Below are 19776 nucleotides of genomic sequence, written 5' to 3' on the forward strand. Positions count from 1 at the left end.
TTTAAAGCAACAAAGATCAAAAGAGACAAAGAAGGACATTATATAATGGTAAAAGGATTAATGCAACAAGAAGGGCTAACGACCCTAAATATATATGCACCCAATACAGGAGCACCCAGATACATAAGGCAAGTTCTTAATGACTCACAAAGAGATGTAGACTCCCACACAATAATAGTGGGAGACTTTAACACCCCATTGTCAATATTAGACAGATCAATGAGACAGATAGTTAACAAGGATATCCAGGACTTGAACTCAGACCTGGACCAAGCAAACCTAATAGACATTTACAGAACTCTCCACCCCAAATCCACAGAACATACATTCTTCTCAGCACCACATCACACCTACTCTAAAATTGACCACATAATTGGAAGTAACTCAGTCCTCAGCAAATGCAAAACAACAGAAATCGTAACAAACAGTCTCTCAGACAGACCGCAGTGCAATCAAGTTAGAACTCAGAATTCAAAAACTAACTCAGAACCACACAGCTTCCTGGAAACTGAACAACTTGCTCTTGAATGTTGACTGGATAAACAATGAAATGAAGGCAGAAGTAAAGACATTCTTTGAAACCAACGAGAATAAAGACACAACATACCAGAATCTCTGGGACACATTTAAAGCAGTCTCTAGAGGAAAATATACAGCAATAAGTGCCCACATGAGAAGCAAGGAGAGATCTAAAATTGACACCCTATTGTCAAAATTGAAAGAGCTAGAGGAGCAAGATCAAAAAAACTCAAAACCTAGCAGAAGACAAGAAATAGCTAAGATCAGAGCAGATCTGAAGGAGATAGAGACACAAAAAACCCCTCAAAAAATGAGGAAATCCAGGAGCTGGTTTTTTGAAAAGATCAACAAACTAGACCACAAGCCAGATTAATAAAAAAGAAAAGAGAGAATAACAAATAGATGCAATAAAAAACGATAAAGGGGATATCACCACAGATTCCACAGAAATTCAAACCATCATCAGAGAGTATTACAAACAACTCTATGCACATAAACTAGTAAACCTGGAAGAAATGGATAAATTCCTGGACAGTTGAATCCTCCCAAACCTAAACCAGGAAGAAGCCGAAACCCTGAACAGACCCATAACCAGGTCTGAAATTGAGGCAGCAATTAAGAGCCTACCACCCAAGAAAAGCCCAGGTCCAGATGGGTTCACAGCTGAATTCTACCAGACATACAAGAGGAGCTGATACCATTTCTTATGAAACTATTCCAAATAATCCAAAAAGAGGGAATCCTTCCCAAATCATTTTATGAGACCAACATCATCCTGATACCAAAACCTGGCAGAGACTCAACAAGAAAAGAAAACTTCAGGCCAATATCCATGATGAACATAGATGCAAAAATCTTCAATCAAATACTGGCAAGCCAATTACAACAGCACATCAAAAAGCTTATCCATCGTGATCAAGTAGGCTTCATCCTGGGGATGTAAGGCTGGTTCAATATATGCAAGTCTATAAACATAATTCACCACATAAACAGAACCAAAGACAAAAACCACATGATTATCTCAACTGATGCAGAGAAGGCCTCTGACAAAATTCAACACCCTTTATGCTAAAAACCCTAAATAAAATAGGTATTGATGGAACTTATCTCAAAATAATAAAAGCTATTTACGACAAACCACAGCCAATATTATACTGAATGGGCAAAAACTGGAAGCATTACCTTTGAAATCGCGCTAGACAAGGATGCCCTCTCTGACCACTCCTATTCAATATACTATTGGAAGTTCTAGCCAGAGCAATCAGGAAAGAAAAAGAAATAAAGGGTATTCAAATAGGAAAGGAGGAAGTCAAATTGTCTCTATTTGCAGACAACATGATTCTGTATGTAGAAGACCCCATCGTCTCAGCCCAAAATCTCATGAAACTGATAAGCAACTTCAGCAAAGTCTCAGGATACAAAATCAATATGCACAAATCACAAGCATTCCTATACACCAATAACAGACTTAAAGACAGCCAAATCCAGAATGAACTGCCATTCACAATTGCCACAAAGAGAATAAAATACCTAGGAATACAACTAACAAGGAACATAAAGGACCTCTTCAAGGAGAAATACAAGCCACTGCTCAGCGAAATAAGAGAGGACACAAACAGATGGAGAAACATTCCATGTTCACGGTTAGGAAGAATCAATAACGTGAAAATGGCCATACTGCCCAACGTGATTTACAGATTCAATGCTATCCTCATCAAGCTACCATTGACCTTCTTCACAGAACTGGAAAAAAACACCTTAAACTTCATATGGAACCAAAAGAGAGTCTGCACAGCCAAGTCATTTCTAAGCAAAAAGAACAAAGCAGGAGGCATCACAGTACCGGACATCAAACTGTACTACAAGCCTACAGTAATCTAAAGAGCATGGTACTGGTACCAAAACAGAGATACAGACCAATGGAACAGAACAGAGACCTCGGAGGCAACACAAATATCTAAACCATCTGATCTTTGACAAATCTGACAAAAACAAGCAATGGGTAAAGGATTCTCGGTTTAATAAATGGTGTAGGGAAAACTGGCTAGCTATGTGCAGAAAACAGAAACTGGACCCCTTCCTGATACCTTACACTAAAATTAACTCCAGATGGATTAAAGACTTAAACATAAGACCTAACACCATAGAAACCCTAGAGGAAAATCTAGGCAAAACCATTCAGGACATAGGTGTAGGCAAGGACTTCATGACCAAAACACCAAAAGCATTGGCAACAAAACCCAAAATAGACAAATGGGACCTAATCAAACTCCACAGCTTCTGCATGGCAAAAGAAACAGTCATTAGAGTGAATCAGCAACCAACAGAATGGGAAATTTTTTTGCGTTTTACCCATCTGACAAAGGGCTGATATCCAGAATTTACAAAGAACTAAAACAGATTTACAAGAAAAAAACAAACAAGCCCATTCAAAAGTGGGCAAAGGATATGAATGGATACTTTACAAAAGAAGACATACATAAGGCCAACAAACATATGAAAAAATGCTCGTCATCACTGGTCATCAGAGAAATGCAAATCAAAACTACATTGAGATTCCATCTCACGCCAGTTAGAATGGCGATCATTAAAAAATCTGGAGACAGCAGATGCTGGAGAGGATGTGGAGAAATAGGAACACTTTTACACTGTTGGTGGGAGTGTAAATTAGTTCAACCACTGTGGAAGACAGTGTGGCAATTCCTTAAGGACCTAGAAATAGAAATTCCATTTGACCCAGCAATCCCATTACTGGGTATATATCCAAAGGATTATAAATTATTCTACTATAAGGACACGTACATATGAATGTTCATTGCAGCACTGTTTACCATAGCAAAGACCTGGAACCAACCCAAATGCCCACTGATGATAGAATGGACAGGGATAATGTAGCACATATACACCATGGAATATTATGCAGCCATCAAAAACGATGAGTTCGTGTCCTTTGTAGGGACATGGATGAACCTGGAAACCATCATTCTCAGCAAACTGACACAAGAGTAGAAAATCAAACACCGTATGTTCTCACTCATAGGTGGGTGTTGAGCAATGAGAACACATGGACACAGGGAGAGGAGCACTACACACTGGGGTCTGTCGGGGGGAAATAAGGGAGGGACAGTGGGAGGTGTGGAGTCGGGGAGAGATAGCATGGGGAGAAATGCCAGATATAGGTGATGGGGAGGAAGGCAGCAATTCACATTGCCACATGTGTACCTATGCAACAATCTTGCATGTTCTTCACATGTACCCCAAAACCTAAAATGCAATTTAAAAAAAAAGATATAAAAAAAAATTAACTGTATACATCACAAGTGCTGACAAAAATGTGAAGAAATTGGACCCTTGATCACTGCTTAATCTGGGAATGTAAAATGACATGGGTGCCATGGAAAAGTCTGGCAGTTCCTCAAAAAGTTAAACGTCGAATTACATAATCCAGCAATTCCAGTCCTAGGTATGTATATACCCGAAAGAACTGAAAGCAAGGACTAAGATACCTGTGCACCAGTAAACAAAATATATTATACACATACAATGAAAAATTTCTCAGCTATAATAAGGGATGAAATCTTGACATACGCTAAAATGTGGATGAACCTTAAAAACATTATGGTAGGCTGGGCATGGTGGCTCACGCCTGTAATTAGAGCAATTTGGGAGGTCGAGGTGGGTGAATCACGAGGTCAGGAGTCCAAGACCAACCTGGCCAACATAGTGAAACCCTGTCTCTACTAAAAATACAAAAATTGGTTGGGCATGGTGGCAAGTGCTTGTAGTCCTAGCTACTTGGGAGGCTGAGGCAAGAGAATCACTTGAACCCAGGAAGTGGCGGTTGCAGTGAGCCCAGATCACACCATTGCACTCCAGCCTGGGCAACAGAATGAGACTCCATCTCAAACTCAAAAAATAAATAAATAAATAATCATTCAGACTTTAAGCCATTAATCAAAGTTTACGAACATAAAAAATAGAATGACTTTTCCCATCAATTGCATATTTAAAAATCTACATACAAGAAAAACAGAAAATGAGAAAATTTATAGAATTATTTTCTTTAACAACAGTAAATGGACACAAACCTCCCACTGAGTGATCACATTTTTCAGCTTCTGGATTTCAGCATCTTTCCTTTCAAGCTCTAACTTTAGTCTTTCAATTCTTCCATCTTTCAGAACCACTTCCTGAAAAGAGAGAAACAACATTTTAGGACTTTGATTGTTCTGCTAATCGTGGTTTATGATATTCCTTTGTGAAAAGTATAAGAGGAAAAATTCTGACCTTAATTTTCTGAGGCCACCTTATGCTGTTGACTACATTTCTACTTTCACTCAATTATAAAATCCTAACACATACAATGCAAACAAGTAAGTGTTTATAATTAACCTAAGCATACTGACAAACAATATCAGGGCTTTCAAAGGGTATTTCTATCCTGGAATAAACATATTAAAAGTGCTCTGTGACAAGTTGTTCTTATTAGTCTATCTTAAAATTCCAAAAATTTGAAAAACGACTGAAAATACAAATAGTAAAAAATATTTTTAAAAAAACTAAAATAAATAGCTTTTCTCTATATTACCAATTAACAGGTAGAAGATATAAGAAGAAAAATAATTTCCTTACAATAGCAAGAAAAACTAACTAGAAAAATAAAACTAAGAAGTGATTAGGACCAACACTAAGAAAATTATAAAATCTTGAAAATGACACAGAACAAAGTATGGTTTGTAACTAGGAAGGCTATAGGTTACTTTTTAAGTTCAATAACATTTCAACAGAAATCCCAATGGGATTTTGTTCTTTGGAACTTATAAATATAGTAAAAACTTCATCTGGGAGAATTCAGGATGGAAACAAACAAAAGTTAATTTGATGAAGGATTTGCCTATGAATTATATACTGTAAGGCAAAATAATTAAAATTATGGCACCTAGGTTGACAGAACAATGTTCTAGAAAAGAAAGTCCAGAAAGAGACTTGAGATATAAGAATTTATTGTAATGTAAGACTGATACTTTTAAAAATTGAGAAAATGCTGAAATACAGAATAATGATAGGTTATAAGGCAAATGGCTAACTGGGAAAAATCAAGTTATACCCCTGTCATCTTGCACCATATACCAAAATAAAGAAATTCAGTGTAAAATAATCACTCCAAAGTCATACTTGTGATGAGAATACGAATGTTCTATTTACCTAAGGAGTAATGTAGCAACATCAATGTAGTCCTCTACAAATACTCACTAAGCATCTTAACTTCTAGGAGCTGGGAATACAACAGTGAACAGAATTGAAAGATTCTTTTGTTTCTTTCCTTGATTAGTAAAGCTCTCCAAAGTGGTGACACTTAAACTGAAACTTGTCTCATGAGTAGAAACTAAGTAAAAAAGGGAAGTTAGAGCTTTCCAGGTAGAAAAAAAGTTGTGTTTAAAGGCCTTGAGACAAAGAAGGGCCTGCGGAATTTGAAAAAAAAAAATAAATTAAGCCAGTGTGTTAAGATAGTAAGGAGGAAGGTGGTACAGATGACTTTGGAAAAACCAGTAGAGACCTGATCTTGGAGGGCCTTGTAAGCCGTAAGAACAGTCTGCACATTATTCTAAGTAAAACAGAAAGCAGTGAAGGATTTTAGATTTGATAATGTGAGATTTATGTTTGTAAAGGATCCCTTTTCACATTGTGTGGAAAATGAATTGAAGTGAGGTAAGACAGGTAGAAATATCCTTTAATTGCTACTATAACCCCCAAATAAGATTATACAGCAAAACTTTAATTATAACTGTCTGTGAACATGAGATTATGAAATATTTCGCTTTATTGTCTAAAATTTTCTTTTATCAAAATTATTTTATACTGAGTAAATAATCATGGAATAATAGAATACTATTTTACTTTTGAAAAAAATCATGTATTTTTAAAAATCTAGATGAATATGATTATTATCTTTGAATAGAAAGCCCTTCTGAAATTGACATAAAAAAAGAGGAAAAATCAAACTATTATTTGGTGACTTGTGTTTTTCATTAAATGCTATGCTCCTGATATACATCCATGTTGCTAATGAATAACTACAGCTTATTCACTTCTCTTATTCTTTTGTTATCACAAACAACTGTGTTTTGAACATGTGTTTGGACATGTCTTCAGGGTTTAATCTAGGGACAGAATTTTTAGAACATAAGGTCATGCTCACTATCTTCAACTTTAAAAGCTAATGCCAATTGTTTTCCACAATGGTTAAATCAATTTACATTCCAACTAGTGGTATGTTAATGCTGTTCTATATCCTTACTAAAAATGAGTACAGTCTTCACTTTCCTTCAGTTTTTTCCTAGGCACTGCAGTGAAATTAGTATTACTATAATAAACTTTGCTTTCTGCTCAAAATCCTTCAAACATTTTTTAATGTCTGCTGACTAAATTATAAACCAGGCTTTAAATCCACCACAATTTTTTCCAACTTAACTTACCAAATTTATATTACATTTCTCTACAAACCTTCTATTTTAATTAAACTGGTTTATACTTCATTACCCCCACACTTTTACTCAAGGGATCCCAGTTTCTTCTTCATCTCTACATGTTGAAATTCTATTGTCTTTATAGAATGGCTGAATGGATTAAAAAAATAAGACCCAATGATCTGTTGCCTACAAGAAACACACTTCACATACAAAGAGATATACAGAATGAATATAAAGGGATGGAAAAAGAATTCCATGCCAAGGGAAACCAAAAAAGAACAGGAATAGCTATATTTGTATCGGACAAAATAGATTTCAAGACAAGAACTATAAGAAGAAACAAAGAAGGTCACTATATAATGATAAAGGGGTCAGTTCAGCAAGAAGATACAACAATTTTACATACATATGCACCCAACGCTGCAGCACCCAGATATATAAAGCAATTATTATTAGAGCTAAAGAGAGAGAGGGCCCCCAATTAATAGCTGGTGACTTCAACACTCCACTTGAAGCACTGGACAGATCTTCTATAAAGAAAATTAACAACAACAACAACAACAAAAACACTGGACTTAATCTACACTATAAGCCAAATGGACCTAAATAGATATTTACAGAACTTTTCACCTGACAGCTGCAGAATACACATTCTTTTCTTCAGCACACAGATAATTCTCAAAGCTAAACCCTATGTTAGGTCACAAAGCAAGTCCTAAAACATTCAAAAAATTGAAATACTATCAAGCATTTTTTTTCTGACAACAATGAAATAAAACTACAAATCAAGGACAAATGGAATTTCAGAAACTATACAAATACATGGAAATTAAACAATATGCTCCTAAATGATCAGTGGGTCAACAAAGAAATTAAGAAGGAAACTGACAAATTTCTTGAAACAAATGGTAATAGAAACAACACACCAAAGGCCATGGGATACAATGAAGGCTAAGAGAAAAACTTATACCTGTAAGTGCCTACATAAAAAAAGAAAAACTTCAAATAAACAACCTAACAATTAATGTTAAGAACTAGAAAAGCAAGAGCAAACAGAACACAAAATTAGAATAATAAACATCAGAGCAGAAATAAATGAAATTGAAATGAAGAAAGCAATACAAAAGAAATAAGTAAAACTGAAATGAAGAAAGCAACACAGAAGTTGATTTTTTGAAAAGTTAAACAAAATTGAAAAGAAAAAAAAATTAAAAAATTAAAAAAACAAAAAAAGATTTAAAACATTAAACAAAATTGACAAACCATTAATCACATTAAGAAAAATACCCCCAAAAACAGAGATTTTAAAAAAGACATTACAACTAATACTACAGACATGAAAAGGATCATTAATGGCTACTATAAGCAACTATATGCCAATAAATTGTAAGATCTAGAGGAAATGGACAAATTCCTAGACACATACAACCTACCAAGATTGAACCATGAAGAAATCTAAAAACTGAACAGGCTGATAATAAGTACAAGATTTAAGTCACCATAAAAAGTCTTCCAATGAAGAAAAGTCCAGGACCCAAAGGCTTCACTGCTGAATTCTACCAAACACTTAAGGAATTAATACCAATCCCACTCAAACTATTCTGAAAAAAGAGAAGGAAATACTTCCAAACTCCTTCTATGAGGCCAGTATTACCCTGATACCAAAACCAGACGAAGAAACACTGAAAAAAGAAGACTAGAAATCTCTGATGAATATTGATGTGAAAAATCCTGAGGAAAAAAATACTGAATTCAACAACACATTAAAAAGATCATTCATTTTGACCAAGTGGGATTTATCCCAGGAATGCAAGGCTGGTTCAACATATGTAAATCAATCAATTTGATACATGATATCAATAGAATGAAGGACAAAAACCACATGATTATTTCAATTGATGCTGAAAAAAGCATTTGATAAAATTCAACATCCCTTCATGATAAAAACCTTAAAAAAACTGGGCATAGAAGGAACATATCACAACATAATAAAAGCCATATAAAATAAACCCACAGCAGGTATCATACTGGATAGGGAAAAACTGAAAGCCTTTCCTCTAAGATCTAGAAGAGAACATTATTCAACACAGTACTGGAGGTACTAGTGAGAGCAATCAGACAAGAGAAAGAAATAAAGGACATCTAAATTGGAAAGGAAGAAGTCAAATTACCCTTGTTTGCAGATGTTATAACTTTATATTTGGAAAAACCTAAAGATGCCACACACACACAAAAAAAACAAAAACAAAAAACGATTAGAACAGATAAATTCAGTAAAGTTGCAGGATACAAAATCAACCTTAAAAAATCAGTAGCATTTCTATATGCCAACAGCAAACAATCTGAAAAAAAAAAATCAAAAAAGTAATCCCATTTATAGTAGCCATAAATACAATACCTAAGAATTAAGCAAACAAGATCTCTATAATGAAAACTATAAAACACTGATGAAAGAAACTGAAGAAGAGACAACAAAATGGAAATATATTCCATGTTCATGGGTTGGAAGAATGAATATTGTTAAAATGTCCATGCCACCCAAATCTACAGATTCAATGCAATCCCTATGAAAATACCAATGATATTCTGCACAGAAATAGAAAAAAAATCCTAAAATATACATGAAACCAAAAAAGACACAGAATAGCCAAAGATATCTTAGGCACAAAGAACAAAACTGAAGGAATCAATTTACCTAACTTCAAACTATACTACAGAGCTATAGTAACCAAAACAACATGGTACTGGCATAAAAACACACACATAGACCAATGGAACAGAATAGAGACCCAGAAACAAATCCACACACCTACAGTTAACTCACTTTTGGCAAAGGTGCCAAGAACATACACTAGGGAAAAGACAGTCTCTTCAATAAATGGCACTGGGAAAACTGGATATCCATATGCAGAAGAATGAAACTAGACACCTATCTCTTGCCATATACAAAAATCAAATAAAAATGGAGCTGCCATATGATCCAACAATCCTACTGCTCAGTATATACCCAAAAGAAAGGGAAATTGCTATACTGAAGAGATATCTGCACTCCCATGTTTATCACAGCACTATTTATAACAGCCAAGATTTGAAAGCAACTGAAGTGCACATCAACAGATGAATGAATACAGAAAATGTGTATTTATACATAGAGTACTCTTCATCCATAAAAAAAGATTTTGTTACTTGCAACAACATGGGTAGAACTGGAGGTCATTACGCTAAGTGAAATAAGCCAGGCACAGAAAGGCAAACATCACATGTTGTCACTTATTTGTGAGATCCAAAATATAAAACAACTGAACTCATGAAGTTACAAAGTAGAAGGATGGTTACCAGATGCTGGGAAAGGCAGTGAGTGGGTGGGCAGGAGGTGAGGATAGTTAATGGGTACAAAAAAAATTAGAAAGAATGAATAAGACCTAGTATTTGATAGGAAAACAGGGTGACTATAGTCAATAATAATTTAACTGCACATTAAAAAATAACCAAAGATGGCCAGGCGCGGTGGCTGAAGCCTGTAATCCCAGCACTTTGGGAGGCCGAGGTGGGTGGATCACAAGGTCAGGAGTTCAAGACCAGCCTGATGAAGATGGTGAAATCCCATCTCTACTAAAAATACAAAAATTAGTCGGTTGCAGTGGCAGGCGCTTGTAATCCCAGCTACTCAGGAAGCTGAGACAGGAGAATCACTTGAACCCGGGCAGCAGAGGGTGCAGTGAGCCAATATCACACCACCACACTCCATCCTGGGCAAGAGTGAGACTCTGTCTCAAAATTAAATAAAATAACCAAAAGGGTATAATTGAATTGTTTGTAACATAAAGGATAAATGCTTACAAGATATGATTATGTAAGCACTGCATGCCTGTATCAAAACGTCTCCTGGAACCCATAAATAAATATACCTACTACGTACTCACAAAAATTTAAATCTAAATTAAAAAGAAAAAAGCAAAGAAAACCCAAATTCTACTCTGTTCCTAATTCAAATGCTATTTTCTCCTCAGAAAGCCTTCTCTGATCCCCCTTCCTGTAAATTACTGTAGCATTTTAACAGTGTATCTTTTGGGGGGCTTACCATTATTTGCTTGTACTAAGAACAACTATTAAGTGCATACTATGTAAAACATGTTCTGCTAAACATTTTAAATCATAATCTATAACTTTCCTAATAGTGTAAGAAAGGCAGGTAATTTCATTCCAATGCAATACAACTGATAAAACTGTTTTATTACAAAGTCTGTTTTCTTTCCAGTATGTCATACTGTCACTTTGGTTTTATTATATCATACTGCTACCTAATTATTTAATTAAACTTGTATATACAAAACTTTGTTCTGTAAAGGCCCTGAGCAACCTAAGTATTTGCTGAAATATACAAATATGATTTCTTCTATCCAAAAATGATCTCAGGTGGCTTTAAAAAATAAGAAGATATGAACTACAAAGGGGAAAATCATAATGAAAAAGAAAAATCATAACCAATGAAAAAGGAAGAAGTGAATATGCTAACCATAAATGTTAATTAACATGGTTGCTTGGTGATACGGTTTGGCTGTGTCCCCACCCAAATCTCATTTTATTTTAAATTGTAATAACCTCCATGTGTCAAGGTGGGACCAGGTGGAGATAACTGAATCACAGAGGCAGTTTCTCCCACACTGTTCTCACAAGATCTGACGGTTTTATAAGGGGCTTCCCGTTTGCTCGGCACTCATTCTCTCTCCTGTGACCCTGTGAGGAGGTGCCTTCCACCATAACTGTAAGTCTCCTGAGGTCTCCCTAACCATTCAAAACTGTAAGTCAAGTAAATCTCTTTTCTTTATAAATTATCCAATCTCAGGTATTTCTTTATAGCAATGTATGAACAGACTAATACAGTAAATTGGTACCACAGAGAGTCGGGGGCTGCTAAAAAGATACCTGAAAATGTGGATGTGACTTTGGAACTGGGTAACAGGCAGAGGTTGAAACACTTTGGAGGGCTCAGAAGACAGGAAAATGTGGAAAAATTTAGAACTTCCTAAAGACTTGGAGGGCCCAGAAGACAGGAGAATGTGGAAAAATGTGGAACTTCCTAGAGACTTGTTGAATGGTTCTGACCAAAATGCTGATAATGATATGGACAACGAAGTCCAGGTTGAGGTGGTCTCAGATGGAGACTAGGAACTTGTTGGGAACTGGAGTAAACATTACCCTTGCTATGCTTTAGCAAAGAAACTGGTGGCTTTTTGCCCCTGCCCTACAGATCTGTGTAACTTTGAGCTTCAGAGAAATGATTTAGGGTAGATGTCAAAAGAAATTTCTAAGCAGCAAAGAATTCAAGAGGTGACAGAGTATAAAGGTTTGAAGAATTTGCAGCCTGACAATGTAGTAGAAAAGAAAAACTCATTTTCTGGGTAGAAATTCAAGTCTACTGTACAAGTAAGGAGGTGCCAAATGCTAATCACCAAGACAATGGGGAAAATGTCTCCAAGACGTGTCAGAGACCTTCACAGCCCCTCCCATCATAGGCCTGGAAGCCTAAGAGGGAAAATTGGTTTTCTGGGCTGGGTCCAGGGCCCCTCTGCTGGGTGCAGCCTTGGTGCCCTGTGTCTCAGCTGCTCCAGCCATGGCTAAATGGGACCAAGGTACAGCTCAGGCCTTTGCTTCAGAGGGTGCAAGCCCCCAAGCCTTGGCAGCTTCTACATGATGTTGGTCCTGTGGGTGCACAGAAAAGAACTGAAGTTTGGGAACCTCCGCCTATATTTCAGAAGATGTATGGAAATGCCTGGATGTCCAGGTAGAGGTATGCTATAGGGGCAGAGCCCTCATGGAGAACCCCTGCTAGGGCACTGCAGAAGGGAAATGTGGGGTTGGAGCCCCCACACAGAATCCCTACTGGGGCACTGCCTAGCAGAGGTATGGGAAGAGAGCCACTGTCCTCTAGATCCCAGAATCATAGATCCACCCAGTTTGCACCAGAAAAGCCACAGACACTCAATACCAGCCATGAAAGCAGGCATTAAGTGGGGGCTATACTCTGCAAAGCCACAGAGGTAGAGTTGCCCAAGGCTGTGGGAGCCCATCTCTTGCATCAGCAAGACCTGGATGTGAGACGTGTAGTCAAAGGAAATCATTTCAGAACTTTAAGGTTTAATAACTACCCTATTGGATTTCCGACTTGCATGAGAGCCTATAGCCCCTCTATTTTGGCCAATTTCTCCCATTTGGAATGGGTATATTTGCCCAATGCCTGTACCCCCATTGTATCTTGGAAGTAACTACCTTGCTTTTGACTTTACAGGCTCAGAGGTGGAAGAGACTTGCCTTGTCTAGGATGAAACTTTGGACTTGGACTTTTGGATTAATCTGGAATGAGTTAACTTTGGGAGACTGTTGAAAAGGCATGATTGTGTTTTGAAATGTGAGGACATGAGACTCAGGAGGGGCCAGGGGAAGAATGGTATGGTTTGGCTTATCCCCACCCCAATCTCATCTTGAATTGTAATAATTCCCATGTGTCAAGGGCAGGACCAGGTGGAGATAACTGAATTATGGGAGAATTTCCCCCTTACTTTTCTTGGGATAGTGAGTACTCACAAGATCTAATGGACTCAGCACTCATTCTCTCTTCTGCCACCCTGTGAAGAGGTGCTTTCTACGACAACTATAAGTTTCCTGAGGCCTCCCCAGCCACGTGCAACTGAGTCAATTAAACCTCTTTCCTTTATAAATTACCCAGTCTTGGGTATTTCTTCATAGCAGCATGAGAACAGACTAATATGCTTGCATTGTACATAAAATTTGGAAGTCAAGGAAGGATAGGAAAACATTAAATTTAATTCAATGTCAGAAAGAACCTCAAGAGTACATCAGGGTAGGCAAGGATTCCCCACTACTAAGTTGAAAATAGATTTTTCCATAAGAAATAGTGTTATTTATATACAAATCTTATTGCTGCATTAGAGTAAGAAGTTATTAAAGCTTTCCTTGTATACCATATAACACAAATATTAATAGATGGTGTAAATTTGCTGTATGACTGAATTTACCAGTCTTTGTAGCAAACAAAGAGATAACATCCACTGAAGAGAGGAAAAGATGGAAACAGATGGGAATGAGATTCTTCAAATTTGTAATGGCTACCATAGGAATCTGTCAAAGTTAGAAAGACCAAAGGACTGCTAAGTAAAAATGAGACTATGGCAAAAGTTACATAGCATTGATTTTCAGATGAGAAAATTAGCAGTGTTATAAAAAATACTTTTTAAACACCTGGTGGCCAGAGAATTAAAATAGGCAAGGTAGACAATGTTGTGAGAGCCAATGCTCCATACTGGCAAGAAGGGTATCACAGAAAATGAAAGAAGGTAAGGGTAAAGTGTTCATGGGGACATTACTGAAATTACTACAAGTTTCAAGCTGGGAGAACTGATGGATTGGAGGTCAATATAGGGTAAAGAACAGGTTCATAGTTAAGATGCAGTAAGAGAGTAGTGATTATGATGAGAAAAATAAATGCAGACATAGAGGTCTGAGAGGTAACACACTTTCTCTGTGTGATGAGTTTAAGATGTGGCAGTGAGGGTCTTGGAGTAGGTCACACTCTTCCTGGTCCCATATATCCAGGACTGGGGTATGAGGAGAGAAAGCATCTTTTTCTCCCTCAAATAATATATATTTTTTTGGTAATACTGGTCTGTAGCAGAGGCTCACAAAATTTTTCTGTAAAGGGCTCAACAACAAACATCTTAGGCTTTATGGGTTTTATGCTGTCTGTGTCACATAATGTTTTGTTTTGTTTTGTTTTTTGAGACAGTCTTGCTCTGTCCCCCAGGCTGGAGTACAGTGGTGCAATCTTGGCTCACTGCAATTTCCACCTCCTAGCTTCAAGTGATTGTCCTGCCTCAGCTTCCTGAGTAGCTGGGATTATAGGTGCCCACCACAATATCTGGTTATTTTATTTTTAGTAGAAACAGGGTTTCACCATGTTGGCCAGGCTGGTCTTGAACTCCTAACCTCAGGTGATCTGCCGGCCTCAGCCTCCCAAAATGCTGGGATTACAGGTGTGAGCCACAGCATTTAGTCATATTCTCTTTCCTTTTTTAATTTTTAAAATCATTTATGTATTTAATTTTCAAACAGAGTGTCGCTCTGTCACCCATGCTGGAATGCAGTGGCATGATCTTGACTCACTGCAACCCTACATCCTGGGGTCAAGCAATTCTCATGCCTCAGCCTACCAAGCAGCTGAGATTATTGGCATGTGCCACCATCCTTGACTAATTTTTGTATTTTTAGTAGAGATGAGGTTTTGCCGTTTTGGCCAGGTTGGTCTTGAACTCCTGGCTTCAAGTGATCTGCCCACTTCACCCTCCCAAGTTGCTGGGATTAAAGACATGAGCCACCATGCCAGACTCTGTTCTGTTTTTAAATAGTATTTTGAAAACGTGAATACCATTCTTAGCTTACAGTCCTTATAACAACAGACCACTGACCAGATTTGATTCATGGGCTACAGCTTGCCCTGCTGTATAGGATAAAATTCTAACTTCTTAGTTTCACAGAAAAGACATTTATGACATAAATCCCATCTATTTCTCCAGTCATGTCATCCATACTTGCTTAACCATAAACTTCTTAGCTGCAGAATTTTTGTTTCCTAAACATTCAGTCTAGGGCCTTTTATAATTCAAGACATCTGTTCTTGCAGTTCCCTTACACCCAAAGTCTTTACCTATTTCTCAGTTTATACAGTTTCTCATTATTCATAATCCATCCCAAATGTCACTTTTTTATATGCCCATCACAATTCACCCAAGCAGTGACCAATTACCTTTGTTATTCAAAACCTCTTTTTTATTGTTCATATCTCCATTAAAGTCTTCATTTGTGCTGAATGATGACCCTTTTACAGGTCTATCTCTCTATATCCCCACAACTCTGAGTATCTAAGCGAAGAAAGGTCTGATCCATCTTGGTGTTTCCACTCCCTCGCACAAATGCCCAATAGTACACAGCTTATGGCACATGCTCAGCAATGAATGAACTAGTTCTTACAGTTTTTAGTATATGTCATACTTTTTAATATAAATATCTTTGCATGATAATTACTATCATATCCTAAAACTACTACTTTATACAATCATAATTTGGTTCTACTGCTTAAGAAATAAAAATTACATTTCAATTTCACTGTGATTTTAAGAGAATTTTCTACTTTACATGCCTGGTTGTGTTCATGAGTTGTACAATTATCTGTTCCATTATATTCTGTAAGCTGGTCTCTTCGTTTTTCTCTAATAAGAATTTTATGAACATCATCTTCCAGTCTATTGAAGAATCCTCCATCATGTGATAAAGTCTGAGAAGAACTGAATTCCTGTCAAAAATGAATTATGATTTACTATCATTCAACACAAAAGCATATGCATTTAATACATCTAATTATCCACTAAAAGGATTTTTTTAAAAAAAAAGACAGCTAAGAGACAACCAACCGCTTGATCCTTCTCTACCTCCAGAAGATAAACAGTAGACACATTTGCAAATTTTCTTTCTTACTTCATTTTTTTATTTAGATACTGCTTTTTAAATTTGTTATTTATATACTATACAACTCACCCATTTAATGTGTACAAGACAGTGGTTTTTAAAATATATTCAGAGTTGTACAACCATCACTCCAGTTAACTGTATGACATTTCTATCACCCCAAAAAGAAACTACCCATTAGCAGTCACTTCCCATTTCCTCCTAATACCTGCCACCCACCCCGGGCAACACTATTTACTGCCTCTGTAGATTTGTCTATTCTGTATGTTTTGTATATATGCAGTCATCCAATATGTGAACCTTTGACTGCCTTCTCTGACTTAGCAAAATATCTTCAAGATTCATCCACGTTATGGCTTATATCAGTACTTCAATCCTTTTTATTGCCAAATAATATCCCATTCTACATTTTACTTCTCCATTAGTTGGTTGACAAGACATTTGGGTTGTTGCTACTTTCTGGCTATTATGAATTATGCTGCTATAACATTCATGCACAAAACTTTATGTGGACTTATTTTCAATTCTCTTGGGTATATAACTAAGAGTAGAACTGCTGGTGACTTGATGTTTAACCTTTTGAGATACTGCTAGATAATTTTCCAAAGCAGCCCACCATCAGCAGTCTAACTGGGTTCCAATTTCTCCACATTCTCATCAACACTTATTATTATCTGCCTTTTTCATGAGAGCCACTGGGTGTGAAGTGGTATCTCATTGCGGTTTTCAGCTGCATTTCCCTGACAGCAAATGGTGCTGAACATCCTTTTATATATCTTTTTGGAGAAATGTCTTCTCAGATCCTTTGCCCATTTCTTAACTGGGTTGTTTTTAATTTTGGGGTTATAAGAGCTCTTTATACATTCTATATGTCTATATCTTATTCAATATGATTTGCAAACATTTACTCCCATTTTGTGAGTTGTCTTGGCATATTCTTGATGGTATCCTTTGTATTGCGTAAGTTTTTAAATTTGATGAAGTCCAATTTTATTCAAGAAACCACTGCCTAACTCGAGGTCACAAAAATTTACTCCTATATTTTCTTCTAACTTTTATAGATTTACCTCCTATGTTTAGTTCTGTGATTCATTTTTAGTTAATTTTTGAACATGGTGTGAAGAAGCGGTCAAAATTCACTCTTCTGCATGATAAAAAATTTATTTGTATACCAGTGGTTACTATATGAATTACATTAAAAATGTCTGTACAACACTTTATATTTTGCAAAGCACATATACAAACATTACTTTATTTGAATCTCATAAACATCATGAGAAGTTGATAGAGCAAGTGTTATTTCCCCAAGTAATTATGGCCTTAAGAATGCAGGTGTGATTGCTAAGGGGTACAGGTATAACTCTAAGACTACTGCTTCATAAAATAGTTCCAGTATATTCTTGTAAGATTTTATTTTACAGCAATAAATATAGAAATATCCTCAGCAAACTTAACACAAGAACAGAAAACCAAATACCATGTATTCCACTTACAAGTGGGAACCAAACGGATGAGAACATACAAACACAAGGGCGGGGAACACAGACACAAGGGCAGGAAATGACACACACTGGGGCCTGTGGAAGGGTGGGAGGTGGGGAAAGGGAGAGCATCAGGAAGCACAGCTAATGGATGCTGGGATTAATACTTAGGTGATAGGATGATCTGTGCAGCAAACTGCCATGGCACACGTTTACCTATGTAACAAACCTGCAAATTTTGCACATGTACCCCTGAACTTAAAATAAAATTTGGAAGTGAGAGAAAAAAAGAACAGAAAAGGTCTTCTTCAGTGAGCTATTATAATAAGAAGGACATTATATACAAATTAAGTTTACTTATTTCTCACCCCTAAGATGAATCTGATGGACTCAACTCTTGAACTTGGAATAATTAAGTATTTATTAAACTCTTACCATACAATTAATACTATGCTCTGCATGGGCTACTCTCATGGAATTCACAATGTACTGAGAAAGACAACTAATATATGAAATAGTAACAAACACAATAATTAAGTACTCTCTGTACCTCAGCGATGGCAACAACTGTGAAGTGTGTACCTACTTCTTCCTCTTTTATAAATGGCAATATAATTAACTGATAATTGTACTTTTTCTTGCTGAGCAACAACAGTCTCAGAATTCTTAATGCAAAGCTCGATAAAAGCCCTAACAATATACTTCAACTGGCAGAGGACATGAAACCTACTATGTGCCCATTATAAATATCATTAAAATGTACAGGGGAAGCAGACCAAAAATGTCTAGGGAAGATTTTGGTGAGAAGGCAGAACATTTATTCATCAACAACATTCACTTACATTACCTACTATATGCCAGAAATTAGGACTACTGGGGACAAAGTTGGCAAAAATAGGCAATAAGGAAAAGGACTCATTCAATAAAAAAGTGCAAGGAAAGCTGGCTAACCAAATGCAGAAGACTGAAACTGGACCCCTATCTATCACCATATACAAAAATTAACTAAAGATGGATTTAAGACTTAAATGTAAGACCTCAAACTACAAGAATTGTAGAATAAAACCTAAGATACCAATGGAAACACTGGCCTTGGCAAAGAGTTTATGCAGGAAGCTGTGGTGGGAGAACTGCTTGAGCCTGGGAGGAGGAGGTTGCAATGGGCTGAGACAGTTCCCTTACACCCAAAGTCTTTACCTATTTCTCAGTTTATACAGTTTCTCATTATTCATAATCCATCCCAAATGTCACTTTTTTATATGCCCATCACAATTCACCCAAGCAGTGATCAATTACCTTTGCTTTTCCCTCCTGAATTTTATCCAATAAATACCTGATTTAAGGGGAGGTAGAAAAGTATCAAAAGGTAATGTGCCTCACACCAGTCAGAATGGCTATTAAAAAGTAAAAAAAAAAAATTATAATAATAACAGATACTGGCAGGGTTACAGAGAAAAAGAAATGCTATACACTGTGGGTGAGAGTGTAAATTAGTTCAACCATTCTGGAAAGCAGTTTGGCAATTCCTCAAAGAACTAAAAACAGAAATACTATTTGACCCAGAAATGTCATTACTGGGTATATATGCACCATGGAATACTATGCAGCCATAAAAAAGAATGAGATTGTGTCCTCTGCAGAGATATGGATGGAGCTAAATGCCATTATCCTTAACAAACTAACACAGAAACAAAAACCAAATACTGCATGTTGTCACTTACAATGAGCTAAGTAATGAGAACACATGGACACATAGAGAGGAACAA

The 19776-nt window shown here is 36.6% G+C and overlaps 1 protein-coding gene across 1 annotated transcript in view; it reads right to left on the minus strand.

The window, feature by feature from the left end:
• Positions 1-19776, minus strand: part of GKAP1 (G kinase anchoring protein 1) — an 83088-nt gene that overhangs the window by 21823 nt on the left and 41489 nt on the right. Inside the window, exons 8-9 of the mRNA XM_039474962.2 lie at positions 16204-16356; positions 4608-4709 (exon numbers count right to left, since the gene is read on the minus strand). Coding sequence (XP_039330896.1) covers positions 4608-4709; positions 16204-16356 — 255 coding nt within the window. The remainder of the gene's footprint in view (positions 1-4607; positions 4710-16203; positions 16357-19776) is intronic.

The sequence above is a fragment of the Saimiri boliviensis genome, chromosome 2 (assembly GCF_048565385.1).
Source record: "Saimiri boliviensis isolate mSaiBol1 chromosome 2, mSaiBol1.pri, whole genome shotgun sequence".
Taxonomy (NCBI): domain Eukaryota; kingdom Metazoa; phylum Chordata; class Mammalia; order Primates; family Cebidae; genus Saimiri; species Saimiri boliviensis.